The 18,307-nt window shown below is 44.3% G+C and overlaps 1 protein-coding gene across 1 annotated transcript in view; it reads right to left on the bottom strand.

Annotated features, from left to right (window-relative positions):
• Positions 1 to 18,307, bottom strand: part of LOC124789266 — a 278,782-nt gene that overhangs the window by 34,354 nt on the left and 226,121 nt on the right. Inside the window, exon 3 of the mRNA XM_047256564.1 lies at positions 9,365 to 9,555. Within this exon, the coding sequence (XP_047112520.1) occupies positions 9,365 to 9,555 (191 nt within the window). The remainder of the gene's footprint in view (positions 1 to 9,364; positions 9,556 to 18,307) is intronic.

Raw genomic sequence — 18,307 nt, 5'->3', positions numbered from 1 at the left:
TATTGTCAAACCAACTATGTTATGATCGCACATGACGGTCTCAGCGGCAGCAATATGTTGCTTATTTTTCAGCTTTAGTGAAATTCCACAAACACATATGCAAGGCATAGATATCCAAAACGCGAACATTATTATCCGTTCCCCACTTCATAGATCAGTTTGCCTACACTCTACGAACACACATAACCTCAAAACTCATGCAACTAGTGTCGCCAAAGTTGGAACACGCCGAAAGTGTTTTGTTTCACCAACGAGTTGCGTAAACGCGCGGCGCGCATGCGCAGTGGCCGGTGGCGCAGTAGGATGCAACGTCGTCTAAACTAGGCTTTACTCTGCCACCTCCGAGAAAATGGCAAAGTAAGTTCATCTACATCTACAGCTACATCTACATGGATACTCTGTAAATGACACGTAAGTGCCTGGCAGGGGGTTCATCGAACCACCTTCACAATTCTTTATTATTCCTATCTCGTATAGCGCGAGGAAAGAACGAACACCTATATCTTTGCGTATGAGCTCTTATTTCCGTTATTTTATCGTGATGATCGTTTCTCACTATGTAGGTAGGTGTCAACAAAATATTTTCGCATTCGGGTGAGAAAGTTGGTGATTGGAATTTCATGAGAAGATTTCGTCGCAACAAAAAACGTGTTTCTTTTAATGATGTCCAGCCCAAAACCTGTATCATTTCTGTGACACTCTCGCCCATATTTCGCGATAATACAAAACGTGCTGCTTTTCTTTGAACTTTTACGATGTACTCCGTCAGTCCTACCTGGTAAGGATCCCATAACGCGCAGCAGTATTCTAAAAGAGGACGGACAAGCGTAGTGTAGGCCGTCTCCTTAGTAGGTCTGTTACATTTTTTAAGTGTCCTGCCAATAAAACACAGTCTTTGGTTAGCCTTCCCCACAACATTTTCTATATGTGGGGAACTTGTTGGTAATTGCAATACCTAGGTATTTAGTTGAATTTACGGCTTTTAGATTAGACTGATTTATCGAGTAACCGAAGTTTAATGAAGTCCTTTTAGCACTCATGTGGATGACCTCACACTTGTCGTTATTTAGGTACAACTGCCATTTTCGTACCATTCAGATATCTTTTCTAAGTCGTTTTGCAGTTTGTTTTGATGTTCTGATGACTTTATTAGTCGATAAACGACAGCGCCATCTGCAAACAACCTAAGACGGCTGCTCAGATTGTCTCCAAAATCGTTTATATAGATAAGGAACAGCAAAGGGCCTATAACACTACCTTGGGGAACGCCAGAAATCACTTCTGTTCTACTTGATGACTTTCCTTTAATTACGCGTCTATTATGTAACTGCTGTATCTGTGCAAAGGTGCCAATCGTAAGAAGCCGTTCCAGTCAAGTGAAAACTCTCTGTCTGCAATAAAAAGCTGAGTGAATGGATCAACGATGAACTTGAACGGGTGTTGTGGGGCGTTCGCCCCGAACAAATGCAACGAACGATAGCGAACAAAATGAGATTAACAAAAAAAAAAAAAAAAGTGATTAGTGTTCGCGCTTAACAAGAAGGTTGTCGACGAGGCGACGATTCGAATCCCGCTGACACCATTGTTTTAATCTATATTTTTTCATCACTGACCATATTATTCAAATTTACACAATATTTGAGAGATAATATAATTAAAAGGCCCGCGTGCATTTTCATTAAGTTGTACCGAATTTCATACAAAATTTGACTACTTACTATTTGCAATTAAATTTTCAAGGACGAGCGACAGCTCTGAGGAGCCCAAATCAAACCTCGATAAATAATGAGGCGAATGACGTTATTCACAATCAGTAATATAGTAAGTCATAATGCGTCAGACCACAAGAACAATGTATAATTACTCGTCGGATGTGCTCTCAACGTGGTATTTATCTTACAGACATGGAAAACATAAACTGAAACTTCATGTAAATACATGTGGTTTTTTTTTTCATTGTATTATCTCTCAAACGTCAAATAAATTAAATAATATGACAAGCGATGAGAAAAAAATAGATTAATAATTAAGTTCGCGGAGGAGTCGAACCGTCGCCTCATCTACGTCAGTCTTACGAAGCTCGATCGCTAATCACTTTGTTTATTATTCGTGGAATACACGTGGAAACAACGCTAGCCATAGCGGGGCGAACACAGGCAGTGAGGCAGAGCGGAGACGCTGCGATTCACTCGGCAGACACAACAAAAGTAACGCGGAAAAATTACTTGACCACCATGAGCTCTAACGCCTGACACCTAATACAAAAGCCACATTAGAGATGCGTAAAACTTCTCTTGCGATTTTCTCTGAATTGCCAGAGTAGTGCACCTTCACTACTTGCACATAATGTCGTTTGCTTTAATGGCCCACTGAAGGAGTACAAAGTCTGAAGTAAATCTGTGATCCCAACGTCGTGGCCTTCTCTTGTATGAAACGGGATGGTCACGATGAAATAGTGCTAAAACCTTGTAAGCAGGCTGTTTATGTTTTCTTGTTAGCAACGTTACGTAGCGCTCTGTATGAAAATCACTGGCTGTGCTGTGTGCAGTCTGTGGCTAGTTTGCATTGTTGTCTGCCATTGTAGTGTTGGGCAGTTGGATGTGAACAGCGCGTAGCGTTGCGCAGTTGGAGGTGAGCCGCCAGCAGTGGTGGATGAGGGCAGAGAGATGGCGGAGTTTTGAAATTTTTAAAACTGGATGTCATGAACTGATATGTATATTATGAGTTTTCAACATTATCAAGGTAAATACATTGTTTGTTCTCTATTAAAATCTTTCATTTTGCTAACTATGCCTATGAGTAATTAGTGCCTTCCTTAGTTTGAATCTTTTATTTAGCTGGCAGTAGTGGCGCTCGCTGTATTGCAGTAGTTCGAGTAACGAAGATTTTTGTGAGGTAAGTGATTTGTGAAACGTATAGGTTAATATTAGACAGGGCCATTCTTTTGTAGGGAATTCTGAAAGTCAGATTGCGTTGCGCTAAAAAATATTGTGTGTCAGTTAAAGCACAGTCTTGTATAATTCTTCAAAAAGGGGACGTTTCATATGTCGACCCTTAGCCGAGGATACCTCACTGGAATCTTCTGATTTTTTCCTTGTAGTTTGTGTAATTAGCGTAGATTTTGTTTATTGCTAGCGCGTAATTGTAGAGAGAATCTCCTTTGTAGTTGCAGTCTTTCATTGTTGTACAGTAAAACAGTTGTGACATGCATGTAGATTTGCGCCAAGTATTTAAGTAGACATTATTTCCATTTCTATGTTAATGTGTTATCTTATTTTGCTCTTCAAATTGTGCTTTTCTGTGTTATCGTGTGAAATATTGTGACAATAATGGCGTGTGAAAAACGTAACACTAGGCTCCAAAGTAAACTGAGAAATAATAGTGACGACGAGCGTAGCTTATCAGCGCCGCCGAGTAATGAATTTACTAATGTTCAAAGTAGTAATTTGGTAACTGTGCATAGGGAAATGGAGCGGGCGTCAAATAATGGTGTAGACAGTGAAACAGGTAGTGAACAGGGAAGCATTATCGATCGATCGGTCGGCAACAGCTCGCCTCAGGAATCGGGAATGACAGAACACAATATTGCAAATACTGTAGACTTAGGTTTTGGGTTCTCAACGTTTTCTCAAATGAGTCAAGACACATTTTCCGCTTGTTAAAATGTGAATGTTGCCGCTGCAAATTCACTGCCGAAAAGCACTGAGGAACATGTTTCAGACACCAATGCATTGTTATTACAATTAATACAACAATGCAAACTAGCCACAGACTGCACACAGCACAGCCAGTGATTTTCATACAGAGCGCTACGTAACGTTGCCAACAAGAAAACATAAACAGCCTACTTACAACCTGTAACGCCATTTTCAGGCACAAACTTTTCCTCGTAGTTTGTTTATATCTTGTAAAGGCAGGAGAAAGAGAGACAAGGTCTATTATAGATAACTGTGCACGACCGTATCGTCGCTTTAGGTCGCAAATAACAAGAGCTTCCTAGTAGTTAAAATTTTTTACTAGGCCATTTATGGCGTGGCCTATCATCAGGAAATTAGAGCAACTTTCTGGTGAAAATCGACTACTCGTTGTGGGGGTCTAGTGTAGCACGGGATACAACCCCTCGGCTTTGAACAATGACGTCAGAACTGGCCAGAGAGCATGTACACTCCTGGAAATGGAAAAAAGAACACATTGACACCGGTGTGTCAGACCCACCATACTTGCTCCGGACACTGCGAGAGGGCTGTACAAGCAATGATCACACGCACGGCACAGCGGACACACCAGGAACCGCGGTGTTGGCCGTCGAATGGCGCTAGCTGCGCAGCATTTGTGCACCGCCGCCGTCAGTGTCAGCCAGTTTGCCGTGGCATACGGAGCTCCATCGCAGTCTTTAACACTGGTAGCATGCCGCGACAGCGTGGACGTGAACCGTATGTGCAGTTGACGGACTTTGAGCGAGGGCGCATAGTGGGCATGCGGGAGGCCGGGTGGACGTACCGCCGAATTGCTCAACACGTGGGGCGTGAGGTCTCCACAGTACATCGATGTTGTCGCCAGTGGTCGGCGGAAGGTGCACGTGCCCGTCGACCTGGGACCGGACCGCAGCGACGCACGGATCCACGCCAAGACCGTAGGATCCTACGCAGTGCCGTAGGGGACCGCACCGCCACTTCCCAGCAAATTAGGGACACTGTTGCTCCTGGGGTATCGGCGAGGACCATTCGCAACCGTCTCCATGAAGCTGGGCTACGGTCCCGCACACCGTTAGGCCGTCTTCCGCTCACGCCCCAACATCGTGCAGCCCGCCTCCAGTGGTGTCGCGACAGGCGTGAATGGAGGGACGAATGGAGACGTGTCGTCTTCAGCGATGAGAGTCGCTTCTGCCTTGGGGCCAATGATGGTCGTATGCGTGTTTGGCGCCGTGCAGGTGAGCGCCACAATCAGGACTGCATACGACCGAGGCACACAGGGCCAACACCCGGCATCATGGTGTGGGGAGCGATCTCCTACACTGGCCGTACACCACTGGTGATCGTCGAGGGGACACTGAATAGTGCACGGTACATCCAAACCGTCATCGAACCCATCGTTCTACCATTCCTAGACCGGCAAGGGAACTTGCTGTTCCAACAGGACAATGCACGTCCGCATGTATCCCGTGCCACCCAACGTGCTCTAGAAGGTGTAAGTCAACTACCCTGGCCAGCAAGATCTCCGGATCTGTCCCCCATTGAGCATGTTTGGGACTGGATGAAGCGTCGTCTCACGCGGTCTGCACGTCCAGCACGAACGCTGGTCCAACTGAGGCGCCAGGTGGAAATGACATGGCAAGCCGTTCCACAGGACTACATCCAGCATCTCTACGATCGTCTCCATGGGAGAATAGTAGCCTGCATTGCTGCGAAAGGTGGATATACACTGTACTAGTGCCGACTTTGTGCATGCTCTGTTGCCTGTGTCTATGTGCCTGTGGTTCTGTCACTGTGATCATGTGATGTATCTGACCCCAGGAATGTGTCAATAAAGTTTCCCCTTCCTGGGACAATGAATTCACGGTGTTCTTATTTCAATTTCCAGGAGTGTATTACAAAGATGAAAGAGCTGAGGAGAATGTTGAGAAACAAAGGAATGCGAGAGAGATAAACTGTACTTCAGGGCCAGTAGCATTTTCATGTTAACGATATCGCCTGTTTGTATCTTAGTATTTCTCCGCAAAATACAATGGCAAGAAATGAATGAAATTACTAGCAAAGAATACATCACGTTACATGTATGTCAGTTGTATCTCGAAAGTCTTTCGAACTGTATTGCTTAAGTGCAGTACGGGATACAAGTTCAGCGTACGTCGATTTCTTAGTTTCAACTAGCATTGCTGTCCTGTTATTCACTTGAACTATGTATCGCCTGCTTCACTAAACCCCAAATGAAACACCCGATACAAATTAAAAGCTCATCCGAAGTGTGTTGCCTAAGTACAGTCCGGCATATGAGTTTGTCGTAAGTCAATTTCTTCGTTTTCACCAGCACCACTGTCCTGTTCTTCACCTGAACGATGTATCCTCCGCTTCAGTAAACCCTAAGTGGAACACGGGATACAAACTGTAGATGTGCTGTTTATTTCGTCTCCGCTATTACTAACATAAAGTAGTATCAGTTTATTCTATCTCTTGAGATTTTTTTTTTTAAAGCCAAAAAACACTTATCAGCTACTGAAGCATCTGTATGTAATATCAAGCGATCGCTTTTACATTCACATTCACTTATTTTAATGATAGCGCTTATTAGAACACAGAACCCCTTTATTATCTGTGCCTCGAAGTGAAGACATTACTATCTATGACTAAGGAATGACGTCATTGTTCAAAGCCGACGGGTTGTATCCCCTGCTACACTAGACCCCGTTGTGGGCGCGCGTCATGTGATTGCCTGAAAATCAGCAGGCAGCGACGTGGCGAGTGGTCTACGTTGTCAGTGACCAATTGACTGTGAAGACTGTGGAGTTTTAAAACTTTGATTATGCTGCAGCCTACGTATGCACGAACACAGGGGACTCTGACGTCGTCTGCTAATATCAGAGGTTCACTAATTCTGGCCGAACTCACTCCTACTATAGTCGCGCATTTTGTGTCTTTTTAATCTCTAGTTTGCTCTTCGCTTTCTTTTCGTGACACACTGCACACGTAGCACCAGACTCCGCTATTCTTCCTGCCAGTCTTCTCCCACAAGGGAGACGAAGTAACTGAAGCACAAACGCACCAGTATTAACGTTACGCAGTACCGGTACCTGGACAGAGATAAAACTTGCGTTCTGCATAAACAAGAACGTGAGTAGAGGGACGTGTTTCTATGGAAATAGTTTCAACAGTGAAGAAGTCAGAGCTGTTTAACGAGAAAAATAATTTTGTATGTAATTTGCCACTTAGAAAGAAAACAAGATACAGAGTAAAAAGGCGCTGTTTACTGTCTTATAAATACTGTTTGACCTGTCTCGAGTTCGTAAACGTAGAAATGTTTCAGTGTTCGAACGAGCTGTTTCCTATTCTTTCAGTTTTCAGGAGTGTGGAGCATTTACCGTACGACATCCACTATAAAATTTGTTCCGACCCAAAATAAACTCTATTATCATTGCTTGTTGCTACATATTGTTACTATATTCTCTGAAAGTATTTGTATGGAGTGTAGCCATGTGTGGAAGCAAAACATGGACGATAAACAGTTTAGACAAGTATGGAATAGAAGCCTTCGAAATGTGGTGCTGCGGAAGAATGCTGATGATTAGACGGCTAGATAACGTAACTAAGGAGGAGGTACTGAATAGAATTGGGGAGGAGGGGAATTTGTGACACAACTTGACTAGAAGAAGGTACCGGTTGGTAGGACACACTCTGAGGCGTCAAGGGATCACCAATTTAGTACTGGAGGGCAGCGTGGAGGGTAAAAATCGTAGAGGGAGACCAAGAGATGAATATGGTAAGCAGATTCAGAAGGATGTAGGTTGCAGTAGTTACTCGGAGATGAAGAAAAAAAAATGGCTCGGAGCACTATGGGACTCAACTGCTGTGGTCATCAGTCCCCTAAGAACTACTTAAACCTAACTAACCTAAGGACATCACACACATCCATGCCCGAGGCAGGATTCGAACCTGCGACCGTAGCAGTCGCACGGTCCCGGACTGCGCGCCTAGAACCACGAGACCACCGCGGCCGGCGGAGATGAAGTGGCTTGCACAGGATAGAGTAGCATTGAGAGCTGCAGCAAACCAATTTTTGTAGTGAAGACCACAACAACAACATGGTTCCCAAAGATAGATGCATACTTGTGTTGATCCATTCTGCCTTCTAGCATGAGGAGATCTCCCAGGGAATGCCACAAAAACATTTCCCAGACCATATTTCGTCGGTTCTGTCCTCCTGTAAATATCATTTCTATGCCGACGACCTCCAGCTCTACCTAAGCGTCAGACCTGAAGACGTAAGCACTGCAATCGCTCAGATGAATGATGATCTGTCTTCGGTAGTGACATGGGCGAAAAGCCTGGGGCTTAAACTAAATGCAAAAAAGACGCAAGTAATCTTAATAGCGCATCAGAAATTAATAAGTTCAGATTTCCGCGAACGGCTACCTCCTATTCTGCTCGACGGTACTCCAATACCATATCAGAAAACAGTGAAGAACTTGGGTGTAACTTTGGATGAGCATCTCAACTGGGCGGAGAATACAGTCGCAGTGTGCCGAAAGACGTCTGCTTGTCTCTATGCTCTCAAAAAGTTTCGGAACATGTTTCCACAGGACTTGAAACGCCAGCTCGTGCAAGCACTCGTTCTACCGAACCTCCACTATTGTGATGCGATTCAGCAAGGCATGAGTAGTGAAAACAAAAGACGGCTAGAGCTAACCATGAATGCCTGTGTGCGTTACATCTGCGACATTCGCCGATATGATCATGTTAGTGCTTCATACTCCCAGCTAGGGTGGCTGCGGCCGGACAAATTGCGTGACTACCACACTCTATGTCTACTCCACCGACTCCTCATCGCGCAAGCAACCCAGTACCTTGCTTCAGAGATTAAAAACCTGTCATTTCATCATAATCGAAACACGAGGTCACTCTTATTTGGTATCCTAACTGTGCCCACTCACAAAACAAAAACTTTTGCAAACCTTCTCAGTTGCCGCTGTCCGCCTCTGGAACAAACTGCCCCTTACCTTGCGCAAAATTCAATCTCCTGCTGCTTTTAAGAAGAAGTTGAAGCATTTCCTACTATCATCATCATAAAGTTCTCCACAAAATTAATGTACCAGGCCAATCCTCTCATCTGTCAAATAGCAAAGCCAGCGTCTCCTATCTTGCTCCTGAGATGCCTTCCTCTTCATATATCTCTATTAGCCAGGCAATCTTGTTTTCCTTTATATTTCCTTAATTATGTTTCATCATGTTTATTCATCTCCTCACTTCTCCATGAGTCTCCCTCATACTCCCTGCTGCCAGCACTCCTATCTAAAATTTGTCTCTTCAATAATGTCTAATTATAACAGTACTTATGATCTACGAATATAAACTCTATATGTATGTATTTTTCCAGGTGTACTTTTCTAATTGTTTATTTCACTTTTTGTACTAGATGTAGTTTAACATGCCTACTAAAACGTATGAATGTAAAATAAGTAAAATGCCTGGTTAGATGTAAGAGAGGGCCTGATGGCCCTAATCTGGCCAGGTTAAATAAATCAATAAATAAATAAATAAATAAAAATAAATAATGTTGCTTTCAAACGTTTCACGCCGTACACGGCAACGGCCTTGTGTCCGCTGGGGCATAAAACGTGATTCATGTGAAAAGGCTACCAGTCGCTACTCACATGGCGTCCAGTTGGGGTACTGGTGGGCAAATTCCAGCCTTCGTCGCCGACGAACAGCAGCCAGTACTGGTGCATCGGTCAGGGACCTGCTGCGGAGGCCCGTACACGGCAATGCTGGCTGAATGGCCGTTCAGGAGACACTGTCGGTTCACCTGGGCGGTCAGCCGCTCACCAGCTGCACGCCTGCTCACCTGGAGACATGTGGGAAGCCGTCGCTCGCCCCTGTCTGTCATCCGTGGCCCGTGCTGCACCACAGCTGCCTCGGCGGCGGTTTTGGACAGCGCCATTTTGCCATGCACAGTACGATACCCGTCAACCACGGCGGCACAAAAACAATATTCAGAATTACGCGTTCTGCAAATACTTCCAGTCTCGGCCCGAACGCCGATGACCACGCTCTTTTGGACGTCACACAAGTCGCTCCGTTTCCACATTACAACAACTGCTGCACTGTTTTTCCACATCCCCTCGACGCGCTTTATGTAACCTCCACTGCTAGTGCTGCCACCTGCCGTCTGTCAGTGGTTATTGCAGGCAGACGTAGAACATAAAAATGGTGCAAATGGCTCTGAGCACTATGGGACTCAACTGCTGTGGTCATTAGTCCCCTAGAACTTAGAACTAGTTAAACCTAACTAACCTAAGGACATCACACACATCCATGCCCGAGGCAGGATTCGAACCTGCGACCGTAGCGATCGTGCGGTTCCAGACTGCAGCGCCTAGAACCGCTCGGCCGCTCCGGCCGGCAAACTCCTTCTCAGTTGCCGCTGTCCGCCTTTGGAACAAACTGCCCCTTACCTTGCGCAAAATTCAATCCCCTGCTGCTTTTAAGAAGAAGTTGAAGCATTTCCTACTATCATCCTCATAACGTTTTCCAGTCCTCTCCTCTGTCAAATAGCATAGCTAGTGTCTCCTACCTTGCTCCTTTCTCTTCTTCCTCTTCATCTATCTCTATTAGCCACGCAAACCGGCCGGTGTGGCCATGCGGTTCTAGGCGCTTCAGTCTGGAACCGCGCGACCGCTACGGTCGCAAGTTCGAATCCTGCCTCGGGCATGGATGTGTGTGATGTCCTTAGGTTACTTAGGTTTAATTAGTTCTAAGTTCTAGGCGACTGATGACCTCAGAAGTTAAGTCGCATAGTGCTCAGAGCCATTTGAAACTTTAGCCACGCTATCTTCTTTTCCTTATTTATTTTTTCATCATGTGTCTATTCTTCTCCTCCCTTCACCATCAGTCTCCCTCATACTCCCTGCTGCTAGCACCCCTATCTACAGGGTTATCACAAATGATTGAAGCGATTTCATAAATTCACTGTAGCTCCATTCATTGACATATGGTCACGACACACTACAGATACGTAGAAAAACTCATAAAGTTGTGTTCGGCTGAAGCCGCACTTCAGGTTTCTGCCGCCAGAGCGCTCGAGAGCGCAGTGAGATAAAATGGCGACAGGAGCCGAGAAAGCGTATGTCGTGCTTGAAATGCACTCACATCAGTCAGTCATAACAGTGCAACGACACTTCAGGACGAAGTTCAACAAAGATCCACCAACTCCATTCGGCGATGGTATGCGCAGTTTAAAGCTTCTGGATGCCTATGTAAGGGGAAATCAACGGGTCGGCCTGCAGTGAGCGAAGAAACGGTTGAATGCGTGCGGGCAAGTTTCATGCGTAGCCCGCGGAAGTTGACGAATAAAGCAAGCAGGGAGCTAAACGTACCACAGCCGACGGTTTGGAAAATCTTACGGAAAAGGCTAAACCAGAAGCATTTCTTAAACAGGAGATTGGAAAACCGATGGATCGGTCGTAGTGGAGATCATGATCAACAATTCATGTCATGGCCTCCACGCTCTCCCGACTTAACCCCATGCGATTTCTTTCTGTGGGGTTATGTGAAAGATTCAGTGTTTAAACCTCCTCCACCAAGAAACGTGCCAGAACTGCGAGCTCGCATCAACGATGCTTTCGAACTCATTGATGGGGACATGCTGCGCCGAGTGTGGGAGGAACTTGATTATCGGCTTGATGTCTCCCGAATCGCTAAAAGGGCACATATCGAACATTTGTGAATGCCTAAAAAACTTTTTGAGCTTTTGTATGTGTGTGCAAAGCATTGCGAAAATATCTCAAATAATAAAGTTATTGTAGAGCTGTGAAATCGCTTCAATCATTTGTAATAACCCTGTAAAATCTGTCTCTTTCATAATGTCTAATTGTAGCAGTACTTACCATCTACAAATATAAACTCTATATGTATGTATTTTTCCAAGAGTGCCTTTGTAGTTGTTTATTTCCCTTTTTGTACTAGATGTTGTTTAACACGCCTACTAAAACATATGAATGTAAAATAAGTAGAATGCCTGGTTAGATGTAAGAGAGGGCCTGATGGCCCTAATCTTGCCAGGTTAAATAAATAAATAAATATTTACTGTAACATCTCGGGTCCTTCCTCCTGTTCCTCCGCATTATCACTGTTTTCGCTGTCACTAAGGGTATCGCTGTCCACCCTCTGGAGATTGTTGTTACGTTGCACATAAGCATGCCTGTTATGTCGTGTCCGCATGTACTCTTCGTGTGTTGTTTTTGAAATACAGTTTGTCAATACGTTTAATTGTGCCCATTGATCTTCGTCTCTTATTGCTGCGTGTGTATCTGTGTCTGTTTCTGTGTAGTCTAAGCGTAGTGTATGTCTATTGTCCGCGTACTGCCCGCAGAAAAAGACAGTGTGTTCTGCGGAATCTACTTCCCCGCATGTGCACGTAGGTGTCTGTCTCAGACTCACGCGGTTTAAGTGCGTGGGATAAGGTCCGTGCCCGGTTAAGAAATGTACCATACCGTGGTTGGGATGGATGTGTTTCATTGTAAACCGCTCCCTTAAGTCAGGGAGGAAATCGTGCAGTCTACGCCCCTTATCATTTACATCTCACCCACCCTGCCATGTGTGCAAACGCCAACTTTTAAGGTGACGTATCGCCTCTATCGGCACACCAGTTACTGTGTGTACCTTATCTAGTCTCCCCACCTTTAACCAGTACTCACCACTTGCGCGAGTTCTACCAGCGCCACGGGCGGCGCTGAGGATGAAGGCACCGACTTCGCCTCGCTCAGTTGCCTGCCAAGTACAATCCGCCAGTGACCGGACGACAACGGACAGAAGCCTACTAGGATGGTAGAAGAGCAGCTCTCGCCCACTTGGTTATGGATCGTCGTCCAGGGCTGACTTGGACAGGGAACTCTTAGAAGTGAATAGACAGTTGTTGCAAATTGCATTTGCTATGTACTTGTGAAATTTACCTACGATTATTTGCACTTAGCCATTCGGGGCCATTTTTTGTGTCATTTTACAATTCAGTATTCAGCTAGTCACAAAGATATGTAAACCTTTAAACTCATTTGTGTGACTTTCGCATTTGTTGGAGTGTTGTACTGCCTTCGTTCTCCTATTCTGTTACCTGACCGTGCAGCACAGCTCTGTAATGGTGGCAGAGAAAAAGTGTCTTAGAGGTGTACTGCACCAGAAGCCATTTCACGAACGCACAGACTCTGCTTCCACAGCAGTAGCAACGACGCCCTTACAAAACTGATGACGAGGGTTTACAACAATAATGATAATAAAAGCAGAGGCTGTTGCACACACGAGTCAACAAAGAACACTCATGTCTACAAGAAGTTAGCAGAAATTCTTGAGTCTGTCAGGAGATCGATGCATGAAGCATTTGGCTTGTAACGTCATACCTTAGCGAAAGATCTTGGAGAGAACCCGAGAAAATTCTGGAGATACGTAAAATCACTACCTAAGTCGAAAGCTTCTACATCTACATCAAGACGGATTTTAAGTAACATTACATCTACATTTATACTCCGCAAGTCACCCAACGGTGTGTGGCGGAGGGCACTTTACGTGCCACTGTCATTACCTCCCTTTCCTGTTCCAGTCGCGCATGGTTCGCGGGAAGAACGACTGCCGGGAAGCCTCCGTGCGCGCTCGAATCTCTCTAATTTTACATTCGTGATCTATTCCGGAGGGAAGCAATATATTCGATACCTTATCCAGAAACTGGACTCGCATTCGGGAGGACGACGGTTCAATCCCGTTTCCAGCCATCCTGATTTAGGTTTTCCGTGATTTCCCTAAATCGTTTCAGGCAAATGCCGGGATGGTTCCTTTGAAAGGGCACGGCCGATTTCCTTCCCAATCCTTCCCTAACCCGAGCTTGCGCCCCGTCTCTAATGACCTCGTTGTCGACGGGACGTTAAACACTAACCTAACCTAACCTAACCTTATCCAGAAACGCACCCTCTCGAAACCTGGACAGCAAGCTACACCGCGATGCAGAGCGCCTCTCTTTCAGAGTCTGCCTCTTGAATTTGCTAAACATCTCCGTAACGCTATCACGGTTACCAAATAACCCTGTGACGAAACACGCCGCTCTTCTTTGGATATTCTCTACCTCCTCCGTCAACCCGATCTGGTACGGATCCCACACTGACGAGCAATACTCAAGTATAGGTCGAACGAGTGTTTTGTAAGCCACCTCCTTTGTTGATGGACTACATTTTCTAAGCACTCTCCCAATGAATCTCAACCTGGCACCCGCCTTAACAACAATTAATTTTATATGGTCATTCCACTTCAAATCGTTCCGCACGCATACTCCCAGATATTTTACAGAAGTTACTGCTACCAGTGTTTGTTCCGCTATCATATAATCATACAATAAAGGATCTTTGTTTCTATGTATTTGCAATACATTACATTTGTGTATGTTAAGGGTCAGTTGCCACTCCCTGCACCAAGTGCCTATCCGCTGCAGATCTTCCTGCATATCGCTGCAATTTTCTAATGGTGCAACTTCTCTGTATACTACAGCATCATCCGTGAAAAGCCGCATGGAACTTCCGACACTATCTACCAGGTCATTTATATATATTGTGAAAAGTAATGGTCCCATAACACTCCCCTGTGGCACGCCAGAGGTTACTTTAACGTCTGTAAACGTCTCTCCATTGACAACAACATGCTGTGTTCTGTTTGCTAAAAATTCTTCAATCCAGCCACACAGCTGGTCTGATATTCCTTAGGCTCTTACTTTGTTTATCAGGCGACAGTGCGGAACTGTATCGAACACCTTCCGGAAGTAAAGAAAAATGCCATCTACCTGAGAACCTGTACCTAATATTTTCTTGGTCTCATGAAGAAATAAAGCGAGTTGGGTCTCACACGATCGCTGTTTCTGGAATCCATGTTTTCCTACAGAGTGGATTCTGGGTTTCCAGAAATGACATGATACGCGAGCAAAAAACATGTTCTAAAATTCTACAACAGATCGATGTCAGAGATATAGGCCTATAGTTTTGCGCATATGCTCGACGACCCTTCTTGAAGACTGGGACTACCTTGAAAACTGGAAAGCCTCTCTCCACTCATTCGTCAACAAGTCTGGGGTGCAACAGCAGAGAGCAAAGGAGAGCTAAAGTTTTAAATTCCGCTTTTAAGAAATCATTCGCGCAGGAGGATGGTACAAAAATATCGTCAATTGACGGTCGCAAAGACTCCCGTGTGGAGAACATGGTAACAGGCATCCATGGAGTAGAGAAGCAACTTAAAGGGCTGAAAACAAATAAATCGCCATGTCCAAGTGGAACACCATTTTGGTTTTACGGGGAGTATTATGCGGAACTGGCCCCTTCCTTAGCTTGCGTTTATCAAGAATTTCTCGGCCAGTGTGAACTCCCGAGCGATTGGAAAAATGCGCATGTGACTCCTGTATAAGGGAAAGGCAAAAGAGCAGACCCGCATAACTACAGACCAATGTACCTTGTAACGCCGGAAATGCATATCCTCCTATTTCCATCTATTGTACTATAAATTTTTTTCCTTATTTTGTTACCTGAAGATATGACATTTCTGTGTCTTTATATATTGTAATTGTTTTACTAGTTGTATATACATGCATTTATGTCGATGTATAATTGGTTTGTTTTGTAAATATTATTTGTATTTTACGCTGGGTCTTGCCTAGGGAAAACTATGCTGTCGAACGAATACATCGATAGGTCGTGTGGAGAACCAAAGTGTTTAGGATCTTTGGTAGTGTTAACTCTGCCGCGTGGAGCGCGGGCAGAGCAGAGGGAGTCTGGCTGGGGTGGTGCAGTAGAGCAGGTGTGTTGTGTGACGCTCCCGCGAGTTGCCGCGCTTTTGGGGTTGGGCAGCATGTAATTGCGCTCGACTTGCTATGATACTTTCTGACACGGTGTCGCGGACGGGAAGCATTAGCTGGCGCACATCAAGAGCCCGTTTCGCCTGGTGACCGTCTCGAGAAGGAGGCGCGCCAACATCCAGCTTCTGCAACAGCGACGGCCGACAATGAGTGACTGTCGCCACCTCCTCGATCGACGACTTCAAACCTTCAATCAACCAACAAGGAAGACTGGAAGCACGCAAAGTTTTAGAACTGTATGGCAGACCTCAGCTTTTCAAACTTTTAAAATTGTTGCATCGCAAAATTACAGCAACTTAGCATGAACCTTTGTTGCTCATTGTCCCAATTGCATTACCAAGCAGGGTCCCTTCCTTTTCCGAAATGAATCCGAGTGTCGTTGAAATTCAAACGCCAGCATTAAAGTAATATCATTCCATTTCACTCCTTTAATTTCAAAGTTCAGTTACAGTATTCATAGCTGGCTACAATATTTAGATTGCACAAGCACAAATTAAGAGTGCGAGTTTTGTTAGCATATTTTAGCTTACCTGTGACTGCATCTCAGCTTGGTACGTACTAAATGTTACTATTAATTGTTCAGAATCATTTAATTCAAGTTCAAAGTTAAATCTCTTATTTCTAAATTGCGTAGATTCAAGTAGCTTTTGAAATGATTGTTGAGGTAGCCCAAGACTAACCTTATTTTATTGAATTTCGTAGTGCTTCAGAAACAAAGCTCTCTATTAATTTCAGTCACTAAATTAACTTTCAATTTTCCGGTTTTATTAATTCTTTTGCTAAATTAAGTCAGAGTGTAGCGAAATTTATTACTTCTGACAAACTTTCAGTTTTCACACTACACATGTCAACCTTCAGTTGCCACGCTTCTAGTGCTAATTATATGTGCAATAACCTTTCTTTTTCAGTTACTATAGTAATTGTCCATAGGACTGGCGACCGTAATTTTCCCCAAATCTCAAATATCTAATTACCGCTAGTTAATTGTTAACGTAACGGCCGCACATTTACTTTCTTTATTAACTTTACGCCTTTTCAAAATTAATTTCCACCAGTTTCATTTGCATTTTTCCTTTCATTTAGATGTAAGCCTTTCCTCCCTCTTTACCGACAGATTAACTTCGGTGACGATTGCTTTTCCCAAATTTCCATTAGGTACCCGCGGTTTAATTTTTCACTGTCATTAAGGTCGATAAGTCAGGGGGAGGTTACAATCTTAACTTCGGTTTTCTTCAGAAGTCTTGAGCATATTCTGAGTTCGAATGTAGTAAATTTCCTTGGGACAGAAAGATTCAGTCCGCAAATCAGCATGCATTTAGAAAGCATCGCTGGTACGAAAGTCAGCTTGCCCTTTCCTCACACGACATCCTGCAAAACATGGCCGAAGGGCAACAGGCAGATTCCATATTCCCAGATTTCCGGAAAGCGTTGAAGAGACTGCAGACTGTTGGCGAAGGTCCGAGCATGTGGCTCGAAAACTTCTGCAGTAATGGAATCCAGTATGTTGTTCTCGACAGCGAATATTCATCAGAATCAAAGGTAGCATCAGGAGTGACAGGAAATGTGATAGGGCCGCTCTTCTTCCCCGTACACACAAATCATTTGACAGACAAGGTGAGCAGTAACTTACGATTGTTTGTTGACGACGCTGTTATGTACGGCAAGGTGTCGTGGTTGAGTGAATGTAGGATGGCCCAGGATGACTGAGACGGAATTTCTAATTGGTGTGATGAGTGGCAGCTAGCTCTAAGTGTAGCATAACGTAAGTTAAAGCAGATGAGTAAGAAAAACAATCTGATAGTGTTCGAATGCTGCTTTAGTAGTGTTGTGTTTGACGCAGTCATATGGATGAAATGCGTAGGCGTAAGGTTGCAAAAGGATATGGAATGGAACGAGCACGTCAGGCTGCTGATAGGGAAGACGATTGGATGACTTCGTTTCATTGCGAGAATTTTGGTAAAGGGTAGCTCATCTATAAACGAGACGGCATATGGAAAACCAGTGCCACCCCTTCTCGAGTACTACTCGGGTATTTGGGATTCCCACCAGATCGGATTAACCCTCGAAACACCAAGGGGGGAGGCCGGGGGAGGGGGGTAGATATTTCATGCCCACCTTTTTAAAAAAATTGTTGTCTTGTCACTTCCGTTATATTTTAAAATTTTAGATTTTTAAAAATTGTTTTAGTGAATTCTCCGACCAGATTCTACATATGTTTTAAATTTTTCAGTTGAACATAACACACAATTTTAAGTCCCCGTGGCAGGTCTAACTTTCCCAGTGGACGTCCTATTCGATATTATGAGGTTCAGGGTCTTACTTGAACCGCAATATCTCTTTAAAAAGTATGTTGTGAGTAAAAGTCAACAACAATGAACGAAATCTGCACTTTAAACTTTTTTGTGGTGATAATGACGTCGGTAAAACATGTCTATGAAAATGTGCTGACATTGCTAAAAGTGCAGTAAAATGTATTTTCGGGTTCTGGACCCTACTTACACATCAGTACCGCTTTAAAAACTATGTTGTTAATACATTTCGACGAAAACTAACGAATTTTGTTTGTTTTATTTTTCCTGGTGGTTATAAAGTACCACCCACCACCCTTCATAAAGCGCGTTAAAGAAAATGCCTTGGTGCTGCTGGGTTTAAAGGAAGACTTCGAAGCATGGTAGGTTTGTTACCGGTAGGTTCGATCATAACGCAAGTATTACGGAGG

This window comes from Schistocerca piceifrons, chromosome 3, assembly GCF_021461385.2.
Source record: "Schistocerca piceifrons isolate TAMUIC-IGC-003096 chromosome 3, iqSchPice1.1, whole genome shotgun sequence".
Classification (NCBI taxonomy): domain Eukaryota; kingdom Metazoa; phylum Arthropoda; class Insecta; order Orthoptera; family Acrididae; genus Schistocerca; species Schistocerca piceifrons.
This window is presented reverse-complemented; position numbering and strand designations above follow the sequence as displayed.